Source organism: Eulemur rufifrons, chromosome 1 (assembly GCF_041146395.1).
Source record: "Eulemur rufifrons isolate Redbay chromosome 1, OSU_ERuf_1, whole genome shotgun sequence".
Lineage (NCBI taxonomy): Eukaryota > Metazoa > Chordata > Mammalia > Primates > Lemuridae > Eulemur > Eulemur rufifrons.
This window is the reverse complement of record NC_090983.1, coordinates 54,233,002-54,256,880: the sequence shown is the minus strand read 5'-3', so window position 1 is coordinate 54,256,880 and position 23,879 is coordinate 54,233,002. Positions and strand designations below refer to the sequence as shown.

The window sequence follows — 23,879 nt, the reverse complement described above, 5'->3', positions numbered from 1 at the left end:
GGTGAAATTGTAGGTATTTTTTACTTTTTCTTGTATACTTTTCTTTATTTTCCCCCAAAAGATCAATCATATTTTTCCTTCACCAGACAGGTTTATTACTATTTTATTACTATTCACTTAACAGTTTTATTGAGATATAACTTACATACCATAAAATTCATTCATTTTCAATATGCCATTCAATGATTGTTGTTCAATTTGTAAGGTTGTGTGTCCATCATCAAGATCCAATTTTAGGTCATTTCCATTACCCTGAAAAGACTCCTCAGGCCTATTTTTCAGTCACTCCCTGTTTCCACACCCCCAGCCCCAGGCAATCCCTACTCTGCTTTCTGTCTCTATAGATCTGCTTCATATAAATGGAGTCATATAACATATGGTCTTTTTGGTCTGACTTACTTTATGTTCTTTTAAACAAAGGGAAATGAATAAATATTCTTTGGTTCTTTGCCTTTCTTGTTAAATCCCAACAAGATCCCCCGTTTTCTTCCTTTTCATACTAGGATAACTAAATATCAACAGCTTTTCCTTTACTTCTGTAGTTCTAGACCAACCATCAAATCCCTTTCAGACCACAAGAATAATCTGTAGAGTAGTAAAGCTATTCCTGATGTCTCAAGATCTATATTTTAATTCCTCATGAATTTCTCTATTCTCACATTAAAAAATTGATTTATAACCATTTTGTTCTTACCATCTGGGCAGTCATTCAGACCTGCCTTCTACTGTCATTCTATTGACAGAAACAGTGACACCAGCACTGATGTGCAAGGGCTTTGGAATCAGATAGACTCGAACCCAGTTCTGGGGCGCCAGCTCCGGGGGCTGTGTTATGGACCCTTCCTGAGACTCAGTGTCCTTGTGAGTGTCTTGGGGTTACTAGTACCTACCTCCAGGGCTGGATGGAGACATGTGCATGCTCTGAGTAAACTAATGATTGTTACTGCTCCTTTGAAAGGATATTCTTTAAATCATTCTTCAAATTCTCTGTAAATGAAATACAGGGTTCTCACAGAGCAAAACAAAGGCTTTGCTGTTCATCAGAGCTACACTCCTTAAAATGCACGGTAGACTCCTTGATCTCACTCCCACTCCAAGCAGCTCACCCGTGTCTTCCTTTCAACCCAATCAACAACTTCCCTGAAAGTATTGTTAATACCATTTTCTCTATTTCATTACGTTTCCAAAGATATTTATGGCTCCTTGGGGAGTAGTGTCTTTCTGGCTCTGCCTCATAGAACGTTCTGAAGATTAAATGAGATAACACACGTAGGGAACACTGAGCAGACAGGGTCTAACACTCAGTGGATGTTCAGTAAGTGGAGACTATTGTTAGTATCACGGCGCAAACCAAAGCAGCTTTGAGCTCTGTAATGACAGGCGATACGCAGTCCCTTTCTCCTCGAGTTCCTCACCTGGCAACGTTCTCTGAGGAAAGGCATTTTGAAAAAGCATTTGGTGACCTTGAAATATTCTCAGGAGCTCTCTGATGTCTTTATAAATAAAACTTAATATATATAGGGGACACATTTCCTCCTTCATACCTGTATGGTAAAAAAGCCACAATGTATTTAACCTTTGGTAATCTTTATTCAGTATAATATTTTAAGTGTTATTTACTTTAAACATGATAAAAATTAACAGGAGGAAGGTGAACTGGGGAACAAGCGCTGAACAGGGAGGTTTTGCTGAGAGAACACTGTGGCTGGTCTGAAACCAGATCCTGGCCATAGAGCAGAGGAGAAATGGCAAATTTGTTGGAGGGCCTGGGAATAACCATTTTATTAGAATCAAAGCATCCCAGAAAGCACCTGCTGTTTTCTTCTCTTCAGTATCCTTGAACTTCCTCTCTGTAAAGGGGTGGGTAGGAGAGAGGGAAAAGAACCCCAAAGCCAAAGAACAAAGTGAAGAAAGCAGTGGAAGTCCCCTTTTCCCCCTTGTCTATCCCCAAAGGCATGCCATAAATACCAAAACAGTGCTTGGTAGTAGTCCAAAAGATTTCATTTGTCCCCAAATTTCTAAACAACCATCAGCATGTAATTTCATTTTTGGCAGCATGAAACTGAACAACTTCTAGGCATAACACTGGTGTGACCATCTACAAGAGACAGGCCCTTAGACGTCCCCACTCACACTCCAGCCAGGGAAGGCTGGGCACACCGCCAACCACCCAAGTTCCCCCTGCCCTGGGACCCTGGTCCCACTCTGAACCCTCAGCTCTGCTCCGGCTCCCTGCTCCCTGTTGTTAACTGTGTTTTTTCCATCGGGCGGGCGGGTGATGGAAGCCCAGACAGGCCCAAGGTTCAAGGCCAGGGACTTCAGTTTGTCATCCCCTCAGACCCATGGTCACTTTGTGACCACCGGCCTCCCTTGCTCCCTGCCTCCAGCCAGGCCCGCACCGCCTCCCCACTCCCTCCCGCACTTCCTCGCTTGAAGGAGAAGCTGTCCTCGGATTCCACGCGTGGAGACCACCGTAGTGTGTCCGTCCCAAGCCTTCGTAGCCCTCCCCGCCAGCCCTTTTTAAAGGGGAGACGGCAAAGGTGAGCAAGAACCCGCCCGCAAGTTTTGACAGCTGCTGAGGAAGACTAATGGGTTTCTAAGGAAACAGAGAGGCAGCAGCCATTTTAGTGGCATTTGCTGTATGAAAAATATATAGACGTCGACATCCCCCTCCCCACACATCGGTGCCGCCTGCCCTCCTGCCCTGCCTCCGAGGCCTCGAGGTGAGGGTGGGGCCCGGTCTCCCGGGCACGCAGCGGCCACCTGTCGCAGGTGGCCGGCCACCCGGGGTCGCCACCTCCCCGGCCCGGCGGGCGGGACCGCGGGACTCCCCACCCCTGGCGCCGCAGTGCAGCGGCGGGCGGGAGGCTCGGCCCTCGCGGCGCCCGCGTCCCGCCCCCCGGGTCCCCTCCTTCGCCCGCCCCCCGCCCGGCAGGCCGCGGGAGCCCGCTGGGAGGGCGGGCAGTCGCTGGCGCGCTGGTGGCGAGGCGGGCCGGGAGGAGCGGGGTCCGCGCGGCGGAGAGGCGGGGGCGGAGGCAGAGTGAGCGCCGAAGGTCGCCGCAGCCGGGGACACCGCGCGCCGCTGCCCAACATGGTCGCTGCGCACGCTGCCCATTCTTCCTCCTCCGCCGAGTGGATCGCCTGCCTGGATAAGAGGTATCTCGGACAGTGTCCCCAGGCGGGGGCCGGGCTCCGCGGCGCGGCCCCTGTCCCCATACCGTTGCGGGCACGGCCGCCTAGAGCCGCAGCCCGGGACCAGGGCGCAGCGCGGCGGGGCTGCGGGTGGCCGGGGTCCCCGAGCGGGGGAGGGGGCTGAGGTCCTCGTCCCGGATGCAGGAGCACGCAGACCCCCGCCTCTCGTTGGGTGCCACCTTCATGAGATTGTTACACGTGGTGGAGGAAATGCAGCGCAGTGGGGGGAGAGGCTGCACTCTTGGGTGGGGGGTTATTTTTCTCTGGGCATCACGGGACAGAAGAATAGATACAAACCGTCGTCCGGCTATTCAGACTACTAGGGATATATGCAATTTAAGTTTTAAGGAGGGGTGGCGGGGGGCGGGGGGGACAGGCAGGTGCAGAGTAACATTCTTTTTCTTTTTTTTGTTCCTGAAAGCAAAGTGTGAGGGACCCAGTGGAGCTGTCAACTCCCTTGCTGAAATTCACAGCTCTCTCTGCCCCCGCAGTCGCTCGCTCAAGGTCTGTTAGGAAGGTCACGAGGGAGGCTGCTTTCGTCTTAATACCTGCTTCTCAGGAAAAGACCGTTACTCTAAAAAAATTAAAACCATAAAGCATGTAAGTCCCGACGACAGCTCTCTCTCTCTAAGGAGGATGCTGTGTGTAACAGCGAACTGCAGTTGTTACCAGGCTCTGACAGCATAATTTTCTGTTTGTCCAGATTGCAGGTTTAGCAGTAAACATTACACAGTGTGTTAGCAATTATAGTTTATTACCCTGATTAAAAGGTGATGCATATGAACTTTTAAGAACTGAGCAAGAAATCTTGCAGAGTGAACTGCCTCTGAATTTCAGAGTTTGATAAGGAAGGGCAATGATTCACGTCTTGCAGCTATGTGCATGACATCTCTATTTGCATTTGTGTGAAATATTTTGTGCTCTGCCATATTGAAAATTTTTCAATTAACAGATTCGTAACCAGATCAAACTTGAAAATCCTAAGTGTGGCATGCTGTGCATACTCTTATTATAGGCCTTTGTTGAAAATTATTAAGTAATTTGAGAAAAGCTAAATGTAGCTCATTTGAATAACTTAATATATCTGAGAAACAATTTTAACTTTCAATTACCACACAGTAGCAAGATTTTTTGGCAGGCAGTGCCCTATTTATGTCTAAAATGATATATACTAATATTAGAAGAGTTGCATGTAATAAATAGAGAATTGAAGTGATGGTTAAATCATACAGAATTATGTAGAGGAAAACTGAGCATATTTAAGTATAGAGCCTGTTAATGTGATAAGTAATCTAAATTTAATAGTTTAGGAAAAATAAATTATAAAAGAAGAGAATCAAGATCTTGTGCTTAACCTATAAATAGTAGTGCTTCCTCATGAGTGAAATTTTGAGTTAATAGATAGCATTTCTATTTGTAGAAATGCATGGCATGCCATTTTTTTTTGAACAGTCAGTAATTCGCTAGAAACCTTTAGTCAGGGGGAAATACGGCAAAATCATAGAGCAATACTAACACAAGTGGGACATAGTTGACTCTCTCTTTTCACAATGTGTATCTGCCCAAATGATTTTATTTGAAATGGATTTTTAGAGCGTGGTGCCACTATTTAATGCCACCATTCATAATAGGAAAAAAATTTACTAGGAAGAAGACAACACCAACCCCCCACAAATACTGAGCCTAGCATCAGAAGAATGCAAGTGAGTGGACAGATCAATAAGTTAAGGGTTTTTAGGTCCAGAGCTGTTACCAGTTCTGATATTGGACATGTCGCTTTTACTTCCTTGAGTGTCTGAAAAATGAGGGATGAGTGGACAAATGGAAGAAGGAAAAAAGGTGAAAGTGGTTTGAAAATTGTGAAGTGCCATGTTGATGTTTTATTTTGTGGTGTTAAGAGAACCTTGCGTGTTCTGCAGTGTTGATGCCAGAATTCATTCCTATGAAGAACAGTTTAGGAGCTGCAATCACACTGTAAGAGGGCTTTGGAGAACTTGTTTTGAAGTTGCATTTTTACTTAGATTGTTTATTTTTTAATTTATTATTATTTTTTTAATTTTTAGAGACAAGCTCTTGCTCTGTCACCCAAGCTGGAGTACAGTGGCACAATCATAGCTCACTGTAACCTCTAACTCCTGGACTCAAGGGATCCTCCTGCCTCAGCCTCCTGAGTAGCTAGGACTACATGCACATGCCTCCTTGCCCAGCTAATTTTTAAATGTTTTTGTAGAAATGAGGGGAGTTCTTGCTATGTTGCCCAGGCTGCTCTCAACCTCTTGGCCTGAAGCAATCCTCCAGCCTTGGCCTCCCAAAGTGCTGAGATTACAGGCATGAACCACCACACCTGGTCCATCTGTTTATTTTTTAAGAGAGTACTGATAGAAGTTGGCTAGGGAAGCCCCCTGAAATCCCTCCTATGTGTGTACACGGCCTTCAACATTCCTGAGAAATGCTGTCTTGATACTCTATTCCAGGCACTATGCTAGGGCACTGGAGATGCAACAGAAAATGAGAGTTGCTTATTAGCTTGGAGGGTGGGTGGTGGTGGTGGGACAGCTACATAAACAACTAACCACAGTGCAATGGCAAGTGCTTCAATGGAGCTGTATGATTTGGAAATGAGTTGTTAGGTTTGTCAGAGATGCTTCACACAGGTTTCCTGCGTGGACCTCAGAGGCTGAGGGAAGTTTTACCAGGCAGAGGGAGCAACTTGAGCAAAGATATAGATACGGCATATGAATACGTTGATTTCCCAACTGTGAGTTCTTCTTGTGACCAAATCTAGACTATAGGAATGTATGCTCTATTTTTATAAAACTTTTTGTTATGGATGTACAAAAAGGAAGGAATGGTACAATGAACCCCTATGGGTTAATTTGGGAATATGATGCTGGACCTGTTAACTGGGAACGTAATATAACTGGGAAATGTAGTTCAAATATATGCATCATTCGTGTCAACTGTTGTGAATGGCTAGGAAGAGAGGGTCCCAGAGAATGGAAATACAAAGAGGAGTTAAAAGAGAAAGTTTGCAGGAGTAAAGAAGTATGCAGTTAAAGTCAAAGTGAAATAAGTAGGCCGGGCGCGGTGGCTCACGCCTGTAATCCTAGCACTCTGGGAGGCCGAGGTGGGCAGATCATTTGAGCTCAGGAGTTCGAGACCAGCCTGAGCAAGAGCGAGACCCCATCTCTACTAAAAATAGAAAGAAATTATATGGACAGCTAAAAATATATATAGAAAAAATTAGCCGGGCATGGTGGTGCATGCCTGTAGTCCCAGCTACTCGGGAGGCTGAGACAGGAGGATCACTTGAGCTCAGGAGTTTGAGGTTGCTGTGAGCTAGGCTGACACCACGGCACTCACTCTAGCCTGGGCAACAGAGTGAGACTCTGTCTCAAAAAAAAAAAAAAAAAAAAGTGAAATAAGTAAACAACAACAACAACAACAACAACAAAAAAAAACAAAGAAAAGAAAGTAGAGCCTTAGAAGTGTTTGTTAGGTGTGCCTAGAAATGTATCATAGAAAAGACAATACTGTATAAACTTGTATGTGAGGAAGAGGGTTGAAAATTTTACAGATATATGGATTAGGTTAAAGAAAGAAAATATAAAGCTTTTTATGTACCAAGCCTTCAGGGTCTTGGATTATGGTGTGATCAAGGAGATGAGAGTCTACAAATACTAATTTTAAACTCATAATGGGAAAGACATTGAATGTTTGGATGGATAAACCAACACTGAAAAAAGTCTCCGCAGACATATTGTTAAAGCGAAACAAGCTTACCACTGTCTCATGGATCTTACGATTTTTTTCTGAGCGGGGATAGTAACTAGGAATGAATTACATAGTTCCCACTATTTGGGATTTAAGTTATGTAAAACGGCATTTTTTTCTGAGTGTCCTGACCATTGTTTAATTTTAGTGAAAATATTTTTCCCATAAAGTTTTGCCACCTGTGAACTTAAGAGCCATTTACAGGTCATAGTTCTCGTGGTTGGTAAGGGAATATTATGAAGGGACAGTGACCACACATAGTCACATGTGTGTAGTGAATCATTGCTGATATGCGTCACCATGGAGCAGGAGTTGGCAAACTGTGGCCCGTGGGCCAGATCTGGCAGGTTGCCTGTGTATGTCTCCCGAGCTAAGAATGATTTTTACATTCCTGAATGGTTTGAAATAAATCAAAAGAAGAGTACTATTTCATGACCCATGAAATTTGTATGAAAGTCAAATTTCAATGTCCACGAACAAAGTTTTATGGGAACACAGACATGCTCATTTGGCTACATACTGTCTGCGGCTGCTTTCCTGCTACAGTGGTGGAGTTGAGAAGCTGCAGGGGACACTGTGTGGCTCACAGAGCTTAAAATATTTACTGTGAGCACCTTTACAGAGAAAATTTGCCATCCTTTGCTACAGATGAAATAATCTAAGTGATTGACAGGGAAACTACTGGAGATGAAAGAAATGGTCTTCATTTGTAAAGGAGTTCACAGTGCTTGGTTTCTTGTTCTTTAATTAGAAGTGTAGGTTGGAGGGAGGTCCTCAGTTGACTGGCTTTTTTGAGGAACACCGGCTATCACAGGCCAAAGCAGAAGATAAAGTTAACATGATAGGCCTGTGTAGAAAAGGTGGTGATGTTTCAAAAGCAGCTGAGGAATTTTTTAAAGTATTCACGTTTCATTTTATAAATACCTCATGGACAGTTTCTCTGCATCTGACTTGCCCCCAGATAGATGTTATGTTAGCTATTTTGATGTGGTTGAATGAGAGTGAAAGAAATCAAGGAACAAATTTGTTAAAAACCAAAATGCTTTGTAGCACACATGGTGAAAGAAGATGACTCAGATATCAAAGAAGCATCAGACATGGTTCCACCCTTGAGGATACAGAAGATCAAAGAAGCACACAGAGCAGAAGGGTGTCCTTGCGGGAGGCTGGTGTCTACCAGGCAGGTCCCAAGGGATGACATTGCCCTGGTAAATTCTCTGGGGCTCAAGGCTGGTCTTGGAATCTTGACTTGTCAGAACATCAAGAATTAATACATCTTCCAGGGACAGATACACAGGTACCAGACTCTCGGGGACTGTAAAGCCCAGAAAGACCGTTTATTAATTTGACAATAAGATCTGTCACATCAGAGAAGTGGACACTCCTTTGGCCAATGTGTTCTTTCTCTGAGTAAGCTGTATGGGAAATCCAGTTATTCTCAGAAGTCCATTTTGTGCATTCACAATGAGAAGCCAAGCTGCCAGGAGGTCAGGACATTTATATCTTTTGGCCTGTACAAGAGTACATTCTCTTCCTAGAGTGACAAAGCCCAGGAATTGACTTATAATCAGAAGGAGGTTCTGGGAATCCTGCAGCCAGCCCGGCTGCCACCTCTTGCAGTTAGCTGGCCTTTCCATATGCCCACAGCACACTCTGCCCAACACTGTAACGACGTAAGTCTGACTCCATCGTAGGTGCCCACTTACTTCTCTTTTCGCGTCACTTGGTTTAGCCCCCATGTTTTATTCATGTACCCTCCTCAGGGTTGGGGTGGCCTCTGCAACCTTGTAGGCAGGGCCTCGCACCGGCCACCTTTGCCGGGGAAGGGCTTGGACTGGGCACGGTCAACACCTGCCTCTGCTGCTCCTTCTGCTAACGTGAATACTTTTCCTGCTAACGTGAATACTTCTAAAAAATGACATTGCACAGCTCTATTCTAATCTATTATTTTTTTAAAAACCCCTTATGACAGAAAAATTCAAAATATACAAAAAGAAGACCGTATGATTCTCTTGTACCACCCCCTCCCCTGCTCCAACAATCAACTCACAGCCGATCTTGTTTTATAGATACCCTCACTCACTCCCCTGCCCCAGAGTTATTTTAAAGTAAATACCACACATGGTATTGTTTCATTTGTAAATCTTTCAGTATATATTTCTAAAAGGTAAGGACTTTTTATAAAGAAACCAATACTGTTATCACACATTAAACAATTTGATTAGTTCCCTAATATAATCAAATAGTCAATCAATTTTAATATCCGCATTTATCTCATAATTTTCTTTTCGTGATTTGTTTGTATCAGGATCCAAATAAGTTATATTTAGTTGATAGGTCTCTAGGTCTGGGTTCTCCCTTTTAGTCTCTCTTTTTCTTCCTTGTAATAAATTTGTTGAAACTGGCATATATTTTGCAGTCTGAATTTTCATTGTACCTCTGTGGGCTTTTTAAATATGTCTCTTTGCCCCCTGTCTTTCCTGTAAGTTGGTATTTGGGTCTAGAGCTTGAGTGGATTCAGATTTGATTTTTTTGGCAAGAACACTTCACAGAAGTCTTATATATAATAGTTCCATCACAAGACATATAATGTCAAGTGATCTCTTTTTATGATGCTAGCAATAAATTGTTTTTAAAGTTTAATGCTTGGCAATTATCTATTTGCAACTTCTTTCAGGACATCTCTTGTGGCCCCAAACACATGGGAGCACATGACATATACATGCAGAGCAATTAGAGGATAACACAACCTGATGTGTAATCAGGCTTAAATTCTGTAGCGCTGGTTTTACTTGCCCTAGGATTTTAGGAAAGGAAAATTTAGCCAGACCTAGACCCCTTCAGACTGGGGGCACATGTGGGATCGGCGTGCCCTAGGCCAGCGGGTCTGTGAGAAAGGGGCTGGTCCCACACGCCCTTGGCCCTGCCGCCTGGTGTCCTGCACACAGCCGTGGAGCCTGGAAGAGCCTTCAGAGGAAAAGTATGCTCAGCAAAGCAAACTCAGCCTCCTTGTCTTAGCTGGGCTTCTCCCAAATGGGGTCTCTGGCTCCTGCAATGAGGGTGGGACCGGCAGATCCTTTCTGTTGGAATTTCCCATGAGTTTGTAAGAGTTCATAGCCCGTCCATAGGCAGCTAGTTTTTCTTCGGTCAGATTTAAATCCACCTTCCTGCATCCCAAACGGTGGCAGTGAAGAGTCAGTTTTCCCTCCAGGACTTTCAGCTGGCAAATGAGGGAGGGGGAGAGGAGAGACCACCTTAGGAGTACTGAGAGCCTGAGGAAAGAGAAAGAGGATGGAAATGACTGGGTGGGGAGGCTGACAGGGAAAGATCCAGCCGAACCTTTGAAAGAAAACAATCTGGCTGACTGGAGTGGAGGCGGGACCGTGCTCAGCCGTGTTGACTCAGCTGCATCCGTGCGCACCTGCTTGCTCCCCTGCCTGAAAGGAAAAACAAAATGCTGCCACTACTGTCTTTCTGCTCTTTCTTGGAGCACTCATCCATTTCCTTTGCTTTGACTATACAAATTACTTAAACTCTGTTTCCTCGGCTTATCTTCTAGGCCAGATGCATTTTTGTTTCTCCATTGGATATTTCCACATGAATATCCCGTTAATATTTTGTGGCAGACAAAATTTTCCTTCACCTATCTCTGCTTTAGAGGATAGAAAAACAAAACACTGATTTTCCCAATCTCCCTTGAGGCTAGGTGTTCATGTGACACTGCTCTGGCCAAAGAGACACAGCAGAAGTCTACTGGGGGCTTCCAGAAAAGCTTTTCTTTACTGACGGAAGGCACACAGATGTATGTGATATCCCTTTCCTCGCTTCTTTCTGCCTGGAATTACTGCCTGAGGGCTGCACCTGTGGCAACCATTTTGTAATCCCAGAAGTGAGGTGGAAGAGAAACACAGAGACCCCAGTTGTGACTTTGTTCGGCTGGTGAACCTAGGTAAATAGTTGCCTACCTTCAGATTTTTCTTTGTGAAGGGAATAAAACCCATATTTCTGTAAACCACCCTTTATTAGGCTTTCTAGCCATCAAAACTATCTCTAACCTAACAAATACATACTTGTCTAAAGTTGACTTAATCACTTTTCTTTTTCCCTGCCTCCAACTTAAATCATTTTTAACTCTCCTTCCCATTAGTTTCTTCCTGTTACGTTCTTTCCTATTTTTAGGAAAAATTTTATGAATGACATTATTGTTTTCTCATTCCCCAAACCTTAAAGTTACCTGTGTTCTACCTTTCCTATGTCTTTTCACATCTAGCCAGTCACCAGTTCTTCTCTTGTCCTGTCTATTCTACTGCTTTGCTTCAGGGACTTTTTTATATATTTTATTTATTTTTTATTATTTCAAAATAGTATGGGGGTACAAATGTTTTTGGTTACATGGATTGCTTTTGTTATGCTTGAGGCAGGGCTGTAAGTATGTGTCCATCACCCAAATAGTGTTCATTGTACCCATTAGTAGGTTTTCGCCCATCCCATCCTCCCCTCTCCCCGCTACTTGATTTCCATTGAGTTTTACTTCCCTCTGTGCACATGTGTGCTCATTGGTTAGTTCCAATTTAATAGTGAGTACATGTGGTGTTTGTTTTTCCGTTCTTCAGATACTTCACTTAGGATAATGGTCTCCAGTTCCATCCAAATTGTTGCAAAAAGCCTTAATTCATCCTTCTCCGTGGCTGAGTAGTATTCAGTAGCATACATATACCACATTTTGTTAATCCACTCAGGAATTGATGGAAACTTGGGTTGATTCCACATCTTTGCAATTGTGAATTGTGCTCCCATAAACATTCTAGTGCAGGTGTCTTTTTGATAAAATGACTTCTTTTCCTTTGGGAAAATACCCAGTAGTGGGATTGCTGGATTAAATGATAGGTTTACTTTTAGTTCTTTAAGAAATCTGCGGGCCAGGCACAGTGGCTCGTGCCTGTAGTCCTAGCACTCTGGGAGGCTGAGGAAGGAAGATTGCTTGAGCTCAGGAGTTTGAGACCAGCTTGAGCAAGAGTGAGACCCTGTCTCTACTAAAAATAGAAAAATTAGCCAGGCATTGTGGTGCATACTTCTAAGTCTCAGCCACTTGGGAGGCTGAGGCAGGAGGATCACTTGAGCCCAGGAGTTGGAGGTTGCAGTGAACTATTATGATGCCACTGCACTCTACTTGGGGTGACAAAGTGAGACTCTGTCTCAAAGAAAAAAAAAGAAAAGAAAAGAAAACTGAACCCCCCTCCTCACTCCTCTTCCTTCAAAAAGAATAAAAAAAGAGAAAAAAGAAGAAAAAAAGAAATCTCCATACTGTTTTCCATAGAGGTTGTACTAATTTGCAGTTCCACCAGCAGTACCTCTCAGGCCCATATCATCTGGATCTCCTCATGGTTTCCTGCTTCCAGTCTGGGAAACATCATATATTCAAATCAGCCTCGTTTTAGGATCAGCCAGACCTGGATTCAAATTCTGTCACCTCCACCCGCTAGCTATGTGATCTTGGCGAAGTTATTAATCTTTCTGAACCTCTGATTCCAGATCTTCAAATGAGGCTGAGAATACCTACAGTCATGGCTGTGTTGGGGTTTGTGGGCTATTGCAAGTACAGTTTCATGGTCATCCCTAAGTAGAGAGAGAATATAGTGGGGGAGTTAAACGTTTGGGAGTCAGACTGTATAGGTTCAAATCCCAGTTTCCATTACATTAATGATGTAACTTTGGGCAAGTTATCCAGTTCTAGTAGTTACTTTGTGGATTCCCCAGGATTTTCCTTGTAGACAATCTTGTTATTTGTGAATACTGGCAGTTTTACTTATTCTTTCTGATCTTTATGGCTTTTATTATTTATTTTTCTTGCTTTATTGATTTGCCAGGAATTTCAGGACAGGGTTGAATAGAAGAGGTGAGAATTATCATCCTTGTTTTGTTTCTGATCTTACAGGAAAGAGTTTACTATTTTCTATTTTGCCATGATGTTAGCTGTAAATTTTGTGTCTGTGTGTGTGTGTGTGTGTGTTTAGCAAATTCCCTTTTCTGAAACTATTGAGATTATTATATGATTTTTCATTTCTCTTTTATTCTATAAATATCGTGAATTTACCCTGCCTGCCTGTCTGTCTGTCTTTCTTTCTCTCTCTCTCTTTCTTTCTTTCTTTCTTTCTTTCTTTCTTTCTTTCTTTCTGTCTTTTCTTTGTTTTTTTTGAGACAGAGTCTCACTCTCTTGCCTGGGCTAGAGTGCCATGGCGTCAGCCTAGCTCACAGTAACCTCAAACTCCTGGGCTCAAGGGATCCTCCTGCCTTAGCCTCCCGAGTAGCTGGGACTATAGGCATGCGCCACCATGCCTGGCTAATTTTTTCTATTTTTAGTTGTTTGGCTAATTTCTTTCTATTTTTAGTAGAGAAGGAGTCTTGCTCTTGCTCAGGCTAGTCTCAAACTCCTGAGCTCAAGCAATCCTCCCGCCTTGGCCTCCCAGAGTGCTAGGATTACAAGCGTGAGCCACCTCGCCCAGCCTACATTGATTTTCATATGTTAAAACAATCTTATTTTCCTGGAATAGATACCACTTTGTCAATATGCATTATAATTTTTAGGTATTGCTGTGTTTAACTTACTAATATTTTATTAATGATATTTTCATATCTATTTATGAGGGATATTAGCTTGTAACTTTCTTTCCTTGTAATGTGTTTTCAGATTTTAGTATGAGGATTATTGCGGTTCATCAAATGAATCAAGACATAGTTCCTTTAAAAATTTTTTTCTTTTCTCTATTCCTAAAAGAACTTGTCTAATATTGGTTCTTTTAAAAATTTTTTGTAGATATCATCTGGACCAGGAGTTTTCTATATGAAAGCTTTTTGATGACAAATTCAATCTCTGTAATAGAGAACTGTTCGTATTTTCTATTTCTTTTTGTGTCAGTTTTGATAAGTTGTTTCAAAGAGTTTGTCCATTTCATCTAAGGTATCAAATTTATTGGCATAGAGTTGTTCGTGGTATTCTCTTACTATCTGTTAATGTCTGTGGAATATGTAGTGATGTTCCCTCCTTTGTATCTCATATTGGTAATTTGTGTCTCTTCTCTTTTTTCTTAATCATTCTTATCAGGAACTTCTCAATTTTGTTAACATTTTCAAAAAACCAACTTTTAGCTAATTTACTCTATTGTTTAAAGAATTAATTGATTTTTGCTCATTTTTTTCCCTTGTATTCTCTTTACTTTGGGTTTAACTCACTCTTCTTCTTTTGGCTCCTTAAAGTAGAAACTTAGGTAATTAGTTTTAAACCTTTCTTGTTTACTAATATAAGCACCTAAGCTGTAATTTCTCATGGCAACACAAAGAAGCAAGCAAAGGTATTTCATTATTCAGTGTTTACAAAATAACCTTATTTCTGCTGGAGAAGAACAATTAATCAAGCTGATACTGGGACCTATTGACCCCCCCTCAGCCTCAAAAAGAAGATACTTTGCAATGTGATGATCGATATCCTCAGCAACATCCCAGCAGTGAATTCAGCAATGAATTTCATAGGGCTCTTTCAATACAGTATAATGCTAAAGAGACATTAAGGAAGAGTAATTCTCCTAAGATGCTAGTATAATATATAGCTTTCTGGTGGTCTGACTTAATCCAAGCATAGATTTTAGGATATTTTAGAAATAGATGGGTTAATTCTCTTTCAGGAAAATCTCTATAAATACTGTTTTTCACATCTGAGCCATTGATCATTATTAAAATTGGGTTGCAGTGACCTTGAAATAATATTTTCTAATAGATATCTGGAATGCTGCTATTCTATGTTGTTGGTTAGGTGAGGAGTAATAAGACTTTGGAGTCAGCCAAACTGGGGGGAAATGACATTCTTGTTTGGCTATCTTTTGATATGCCTTGAGGGTGGTCCATTTCTTCTCTCTGAGGATGAGGGGACAAGGGTGTGTTCTCAAAAAGGAATATTGGTGCCACTCTAACAAACAGACAGATAGGGTCAAGAACCCACAAGTAATGCCACAGAACATGGCCCCTATAATTGTAATTATGGAAACCAAAGAACATATGTTAATTGCACTGAAGTAATCTTAAAATGCTTAGCTGTAGTGATATAATTTTCTAAAAACTCTTTCCTTGGATAAAATTAATTATAAAATGTAAGTATTTGAAACATGATGACTTGCTCTATAGAAATATTACCTCTTTCTTTTTTTAATTAAATGGAGAAATAATTTTTAAAGACCTTTGGAAAAGGCTTAGGAGTTCAGATGTTGGAAACAAATAGAAAAGGCCTTTGAAGGGAAGCAGACATTACTCACAATTTAATAATCTGATTCTTGATATTATGTGACATTTCAATGCTATTTAAAACCCAAATGAAGACATTAATGTCATCCCTGGTATTTGATCAGCTTTATTCTTCTAGTTACTGATTTTTCCATCTTTACTGAGGTATAATTGACAAATAAAAATTATGTATATTTAAGATGTAGGACTTAGTGCTTTGATATATGTATACATTGTGAAATAATTGTCACAATCAAGCTAATTACCATATTCATCATCTCATGTTGCTATTAATACCTTTTGTGTGTATGTGTGTAGTGGGAACACTTAAGATCTACCCTCTTAGCAATTTCAAGCATACAATACAGTATTGTTAACTATATTCACATTGCTGTGCATTAGAGCTGCAGAATTTATTCATCTAGCATAACTGAAACTTTGTACCCCTTGACCAACATCTCCCCATTTCCTCCTTCCTCAGCCCCTGGCAACCACCATTCTATCTCTGCTTCTATGAGTTTGACTATTTTAGATTTTACATATAGGTAAGATCACGTAGTCTTTGTCCTTCTGTGCCTGGCTCATTTCATTTAGCATAATGTCCTCCAGATTCATCCACGTTGTTACCAATGTCAGAGTTTCCTTCATTTTTAAGACTAAATAATATTCCATTGTGTGTGTGCGCGCGCGTGTGTGTGTGTGTGTGTGTGTGTGTGCGTGTCTCCGTGTGTGACATTTTCTTTATCCATTGATCTGTCTGCAGACATTTAGATTGTTTCCATATCTTGGTTATTGCGAATAAAGCTGCTGTGAACATGGGAATGCAGATATCTCTTCAAGATACTTGTTTCATTTCCCCTGGATATATACCCAGAAGTAAGATTGCTAGATCCTAAGGTAGTTCTATTTTTTTTTTTCTTTTTTGAGACAGAGTCTTGCTCTGTCACCCTGAGTAGAGTGCGGTGGTGTCATTATAGTTCACTGCAACCTCAAACTCCTGGGCTAAAACAATCCTCCTGCCTCAGCCTCCTGAGTAGCTGGGACTACAGGTATCTGCCACCACACTCAGCTAATTTTTCTATATTCTATAGACATGGGGTCTCACTGCTCAGGCTGGTCTTGAACTCCTGACCTCAAGTGATTCTCCCACTTCAGCCTCCCAGAGTGCTAGGATTATAGGCATGAGCCACCGTGCCCGGCTAGTAGTTCTATGAAGTTCTATTTTTAATTTCGAGAAACCTCTATATTTTGTTTTCTGTAATGGCTGTACCAATTTACATTCTTACCAGCAGTGCACAAGGGTTTTTTTTTATTCCATGTCCTCACTGACAACTTATTTGTTATATTTTGTCTTTTTGATAATACCATTCTAACCGTTGCAAGGTTATATGTCTTCTTTGGAAAAATATCTATTCAGGTCCTTTGCCCATTTTGTTAAATTGTTTTTTTTTTTTTTTTTTTGCTGTTGAGTTGTATGAGTTCCTTATGTATTTTGGATATTAACCCCTTATCAGATATAGAGTTTGCATATATTTTCATTTTGTATGTTAATTTTCACTGTTGATTGTTTTCTTTACTGTGCAGTCATTGGCTATTTACTGAACATGTTACAGACAAAGCTGGGTTCTTGAATCTTAGGTGTTTTCTTTATCAACTCTTCAAACACACTTGGGATATGAGGAAATTCTATCTTCAGTGCCCCTTGCCACTCCCTTTGCCGCTGGTCTGCCGCCGCCTCCTCCCTGCCACGTGCTCTCTTCCACCTTCCCTAGCCCAAATGTGTTGTAGGAAAAGCATCTGATCTTAGTCATCCGCTTTCCTACTGCTCATTTATGCATTCATTTGAAGGTTTTATTCTCTGCTTACCATTTGCTGGGCATGTGTTAGTGAGAAAAGCTGACAAGGCCTCTGACTTCATGAATTGAAGTACAAGTTGGGAAGGCATTCAGTCAGCCAGTCTTCAAAAAAGTATTTATTTATTGAGTACCTAGTATGCACCGGATACTGTTCCAGGTGGTAAGGAATACAGTGGTGAGGAAAGCAGATGAGTCTTTTAGAGGTTCATTTTAGACTTCAGCATTCAATAGGTTATGGATGGCCAAGCAATAAATACTAGGAAGTCAAAGGTAAGAGAATGGGGACAGAGGAACAGACAGTAAACAAGTAGAGACAAAACTGTACTGCTCTGTAGACAGAAAAGCAATGAAGGAAGATAAAGCAGAGAAAGGGGAAGAGGCTGAGGGGCAGGGGTATTTTAGAGAGGGTGATAAGAGAAGTCTTTGCAGAAGTAACATTTGATCAAAGACCTTGAATGGACCCAGAGGTCGCCTAGTTTGAATGTAAGTCCGAGCAATCCAGGCTTTACTAAATGACATAAAGACACAGTGTGTGCGCATTTGATTCCAGATGCTGATGCCTGCAGCATGGTGGTGTGAGCTGATGGACTTTAAGTGTTCATATGAGCCAGCTGAGTTTTGTCAATGATGACTTTGTCTGGTGTCTCTGTGGGATCCGTTTTCTCTTAGGTCTCTCAGGCAAATGTGCTGGAGTGAGAAAATGGTCCTGGATACTTAGAAATCCCCCAGATTTCTCATTTGTAGGATTTGTTTGCTGTCTTAAACAACTTTTCTATCATTATTCCACCATCTGCCTTTTGATGATGTTTTTGTATTGAATTCTTATCATATTTTCTTCATCGACTAATTAAGGGATGCAGCAATATGTTTTAAATGTTTTTCATGTCAAAAATTGAAGGCAACTTGCGAATAGTAAGTCTCTGTTACGATGTTAGGGCACCACGTGTACATTAGACTTGTAAATATGCCCTGTTGGTATGTGAAGATCTAAGTTGTAGAGTTAGAACTATCTAGTGAGCAGCCAGGTTGTATATTTTATTTACCTAAAATAATATAAAAACTTAGACCAGGAGTCCCTATTTAATAACTTAGATCATCAGAGCATAAATCAGGGGGCTCTCCGTTGGTACAAAAAGTGCAGTTACAGAAAATACCATGGGAACCATATAATAAGGTAGTTTCATCTATAAGACATAGCCAAACTAAGGCTGGGTGTGGTGGCTCACACCTGTAATCCTAGCATTCTGAGAGGCCGAGACAGGAGGATCACTTGAGCTCAGGAGTTCAAGACCAGCCTGAGCAAGAGTGAGACTCTGTCTCTACTAAAAATAGAAAAATTAGCCAGGCGTCATGGTGTATGCCTGTAGGCCCAGCTACTTGGGAGGCTGAGGCAGGAGGATCACTTGAGCCCAGGAGTTTGAGGTTGCAGTGAGCTATGATGACACCACTGCACTGTACCTGGGGCAACAGAGCGAGACTCTGTCTCAAAAAGAAAAAAAAAAAAAAAAAAAAAAAAAAGACATAACCAAACTTGGATGCCCAACTGGTTGAATGGGAATAGAATGTAATTTTCTTGTGCTCTTTCATCTTCTGGTACTGTAGCTGTACGTTATCAGCTTGTGAATGCACCTTATCTTTTCCTCAATTGGATTTTACATTATCTCTGTTGCTTTGCTTCCTACCTTTTCAGCACTTCATTGGATATTTATCTTAACAACTTTAGAGGTTCATTTTAGAATTCAACATTCAGTAGGTTATGGATGTCAAAGTAAATCTAATTTTAAAAAACCCTTTGTGTTCAGATGATTAATATATATTTTTTCTCTATAATTAGAAATCCTAACCCTAAATGTGCACAGGAGCAATGGGTGATGATGTAGCTCCTTGGAGGAGCTTACAGAAATCAAAAGTGGATATTACTGGTGTTGTTTGGGGTTATCTGAAAGATAATCATGAAGTGGTCAAATTGCAAAATTGAAATAATTAAAAAATATTTATACTTTATGCATCACTTTTAGGGAAAGAGTATATGCATTTGTGAGAAGGGCGAGTGAACAATAATAAAATAAAAACAACAGAATGGAATGATTTAAAAAATGCTGGAAAATTGTCTAAAAGGGAGCTTTTCTTTTTTCCATTTTAGTTGAACTAACCTTGATTTTCTTTTATTTATTCACTTACTTTTGACTTTTATCTGCCTATGAAGAAGTTTTCAGTCAAATTCTGCCACGTAAGAATGCCTTTACAAATAGAATAGCATTTGAATCTATTTCTTTTGAATTGGAACAAACACAGGTATACAATTGATTTTATGTGCTGAATCCTACTTATTTATGTAATTACATAGGAGAAACTTTGTTGATGGGACTTTTATCTTGTAGGATTGATAGTGAAGAGATTAAAAAAAGATTTAAAAAATGAAAAATTAGTAAAAAGGGAAATTATAGGAGAAAAGGAAAACATTTTTTTTTTTTTAAAGGGCCACTAATGTTTAGGTGCTAAAACATGTATCTGAGAAAGCACAATTGCTACCACCACATCCCTCCCCTCCTTTAGGTTTGTGAGGTTGCTGCTGGGTTGCTCCTGGGAGCGGGCAATGTCCCCTTCCCCCTGCCACCCACCCCGCCCCACCAGCTTGGCTTCTTTCTGAGTGTTACCAACAGACGTGTGTTGATGCGTCTTTCTCCTTCCCAGAAGGAAAATAATAGGAGATTATGAAAGGTTACAGACCATGATTTAAACTATGTTCAGTTAAACTGTGGGCCAAATCAAAGAATTTCTGGCTTGTAATTATTAATTTATTTCTAAAAACCCTATCACCCGGAATAACTGGTCATAAAATTTTAGTGTATCTTCCTGCAGTATTTTTTGTGGGAGTATTTTTTAGCATGTTTGAGCTTCTACTTTATGACTTTATGCTTTTTAAACTGAACATTATAGGATGATCATTTCCTAGATTATTAATAATTCTCTACAAGTGTAATTTTTATTGGCTGAAATCATATGGATCATATGGCTTAAGTTTTTCCTTATTGTTGGACAATTAAGACATTTGAAAATGATTGTTGCTCTTATAAATAATGCAATAACCTTTTATATTAAGTTTTCTAATGTTTTAGATTACTTCCACATGATAGAGAGATATCCATAGAACTAAAATTAGTTAATGTGTGTGAAGAGATTTAGGATATTTGATACATATCTTCAAATTACTTTTCATAAAGGCAGTAAGACAGCTGCTATTATTCGTATTTTATAAATAAGGAAATTGAGGTTTGGAAAAGTTAAATTACTTGTCCGTGTTCACACCGCTGATAAGTGCTAGGGACCACTATGGGATTGAAACCCTAATTCCTTTCCTTTGTAACAGTGTTTCAAGTATGTTCCTTGGAATATTGGTAGATATTACAAGGAAAAAAGGACTAATGAGAAAAAATTGGGGAAATATCAAGTTTAATATTTTTTAAATCCTCAGAGCCCTGGACATGGCCATAAAGACAAGACAATATGTGGCCGTAGAACACTGGGGAACACTGTGGGGTGTGCTTGCCAACACCAGGCTGCACTATGGTGGTGTAAGCAGACTTTTGACTAGAAGTTGAGTTTCATATTATCCTGGCCCCAGTGCAGAAAGTCTTTACTCAGGACTCATAAGTCTGACATTAGCCCCTTCAGTTAAAATTAAATGACCAAAGAGAAACAGCTTAGTGATAATAATTAAAATGGTACTAAATTCAACCCCTTTAGATTTTATGAGTTTTTTAAAATAGAAAAATAACACAAATTGAACTAATAACCATTTTAAAATTATTTTTTAAAAATGTTTTTATTTTTAAAATCAACTGAAGATGGATTGAAGACTTGAATGTAAGACCTGAAACTATAAAGATACTAGAAGAAAACCTAGGGAAAACTCTTCTGGACATTAGTCTAGGCAAAGAATTCATGACTCAAAAGCACAGGCAACAAAGACAAAAATAGACAAATGTAACTTAAACTATAGAGCTCTGCACAGCAAAAGAAATAGTCAACAGACTGAACAGAAAGTCTACAGAATGGGAGAAAATATCAGCAAACTGTATATCTGACAAGGGACTAATATCCAGAATTTACAACTCGAACAACTTAACAACAACAGCAAACAATTAATCCCATTAAAAAGTGGACTAAGGACATGGATAGAAATTTTTCAAAAGAAGGCAAATGGCCAGAAAGCATGTGAAAAAGTGTTCAACATCACTAATCATCAGAGAAATGCAAATTAAAACCACAATTAGATATCATCTTACATCAATCAGAATGGCTATCATTAAAAAGACAAAAAATAACATGCTGGTGAGGATGCGGAGAAAAGGGAACTCTTACTCACTGTTGGTGGGAAGTAAATTAGTGCAACGTGTATGGAAAACAGCATGGAGATTTCTCAAAGAACTAAAAGTAGAACTACCATATGATCCAACATCCCACTTCTGGATAGCTACCCAGAGGAAAAGAAATCAATGTACAAAAAAGATACTTGCACTATTCTATTCTTCACAACACTACTCACAATAGAAAAGACATGGAATCAACCTAAGTGTCCATCAACGGAGGACTGGATAAAGAAAATGTGATATTGATACGCTGTCTCAAAAAGTAATAAATAAATAAATAAATACATGGGAAAATTGTTTTTATTTTATCATTATTATTTTTTTTGGAGACAGTCTCACTCTGTTGCCCGGGCTAGAGTGCTGTGGTGTCAGCCTAACTCACAGCAACCTCAAACTCCTGGGCTCAAGCGATTCTCCTGCCTTAGCCTCCTGAGTAGCTGGGACTACAGTCGCATGCCACCACGCCGGGCTAATTTTTTTTCTATTTTTAGTAGAGATGGGGTCCTACTGTTGCTCAGGCTGGTCTCAAACTCCTGAGTTCAAGCAATCCTCCCACCTCAGCCTCCCAGAGTGCTAGGATTACAGGCTTGAGCCACTGGGACTTGCTGAAAAATTATTTTTAAATCATTACAGATTTACAGGAAATTGCAAAAACAAGTACAGGGAGGTCCCATGTAACCTTTACCCCCAATGGTAACATCTTATGTATACTGTAGTGCAATGTCAAAACCAGGGAATTGACATTAATATAATCCACAGAGTTCATTCAGATTTTACCGGTTTTATATGAACTCAAGTGTGTGTGTGTGTGTGTGTGTGTGTGTGTGTGTGTAGTTCTATGAAGTTTTATCACTTGTGTGGATTCATGTTATTATTACCATAATCAATATATAGAACTGGTCAATTACCATAAGGCTCCTTCTTGCTATCCCTTGCCTACCTCTCTCCTGTCAATAACAACTATTTTTTTTTAAATGATCCATGTATATATATCTTAGGAGATAGATCCAACCTCACTTGAAATGTCTCATCTGTTTCTGTAGGACTCTGTTGATAACTTATTAAGTGTCAAATATTGTTTGGTAGTTAGTATTTACTAAGACAGGAAGATTAGTCAGTCCAATTTAGAAAGAATTTTAACACCAATGAAGGCTGACCTTAATTCTGAGTTTAGGGATGACCTTAAGCAAAATGGAAAGGCGCCCTGTGTGCTCCGGTGCCCTGTCCTCCCGCACTGCACTCTGCTTGGCCTCCCTGCACCACCTTTGGGTACCTCGAGTGTCCTGGTGTTGACAGGACAACAGTCACCTCCAACTCTGAGCTGTCACACTGCCCTCCTGACTGTTGCTGAGCTTCCAGGAGCTATTTTCAACCCACTCGATCTGCCCAGGTATCCCTAGTTGATTGTGTCTAGTCTCCCTTTCTGTCTAAACTCCTTGGGTTGACTTCTCCCCTCCTCCCTGTCTTGTATGCCTCTTGTAGGCCAATCTCTTAACTGGAAAAAAGTAGGACAGACACACCTTGGGCCCCACGCTTGGAGGCAGACACAGGATGGCAGGGCATCACACCTTACTCTGCTTTTCTATTTTGCATCTAATTGTTCAGAGCCCAGCAGTCCCACATTTCCTAAGCATTAATAAGGCAACCTCAGTGAATGAGTTAAAGAGTTCAATGTGCTGGCCCTTGCAGAAATGATTATATTTCACATAAAGGATTCCTAGAGATGTGAAAGCCTTAACTCAAAAGAAATCAGGGTGAAACTCACACAATAAGAATATCTGCCTGGTGGCTTTTTCAAGTCACATTGTCAAGATATGTGCCTTCTAACCTAATACTAATCCTAATGCACTTGCCCCGGACATACCACTCCCCAAGCATTTTGCCAATTAAGAATTTTCTATATATGGTTTGGAAATTATAAGAACCTCAGTTTACCTTAAATTCTGAAAACCTGTTGAAATCTTGAAGTTCACTAGAATGTGCTGTGTTTTAGGACACAAGGTTAATTTGTAGATACCACAACAATAAACAAATGCTGAAAGCCAAACGATGTAGCTATTTACAGTGAGCCTTCAGTTATCCAGCATCACAGAGAGGTTAATTTCACACAAGTTTATCCCAATCAATCCTCCAGACTTGGCATTATTTCATAATTCTGGCAGAAATACTTAAATGGTATTTAATATGACTGCTTTTCTAAAGCATGCTGAATATCATTTATCTTTTACTTATGATTGAGGCTCAGTATATTGAACATAAATTAGTATCCTGTGTTATAAATTGTGATTTTGAAGAATGTGAATTATTTGTTTCAACACCAAATGGCACCAGTGTTGCTTTTTTGTTGTTGTTATTACACCTGTTTTTGCTTTATCTGTCTCTTCCTTTGCTGGCTGCCCTCTAGGTTTCTGTC

The 23,879-nt window shown here is 40.6% G+C and overlaps 1 protein-coding gene across 12 annotated transcripts in view; it reads left to right on the top strand.

Moving 5' to 3' along the window:
- The first annotated feature begins 2,959 nt into the window (after positions 1-2,959).
- RAPGEF4 (Rap guanine nucleotide exchange factor 4) overlaps positions 2,960-23,879 on the top strand; it is a 285,602-nt gene continuing 264,682 nt past the window's right edge. For all 12 annotated transcript variants that reach the window (XR_011233694.1, XM_069470899.1, XM_069470936.1 and 9 more), the window contains exon 1: positions 2,960-3,156. Coding sequence is in view for 11 of the 12 variants with exons in the window: in XM_069470899.1 (XP_069327000.1) it covers positions 3,092-3,156 (65 nt within the window). In the remaining variant the exon portion in view is untranslated. The remainder of the gene's footprint in view (positions 3,157-23,879) is intronic.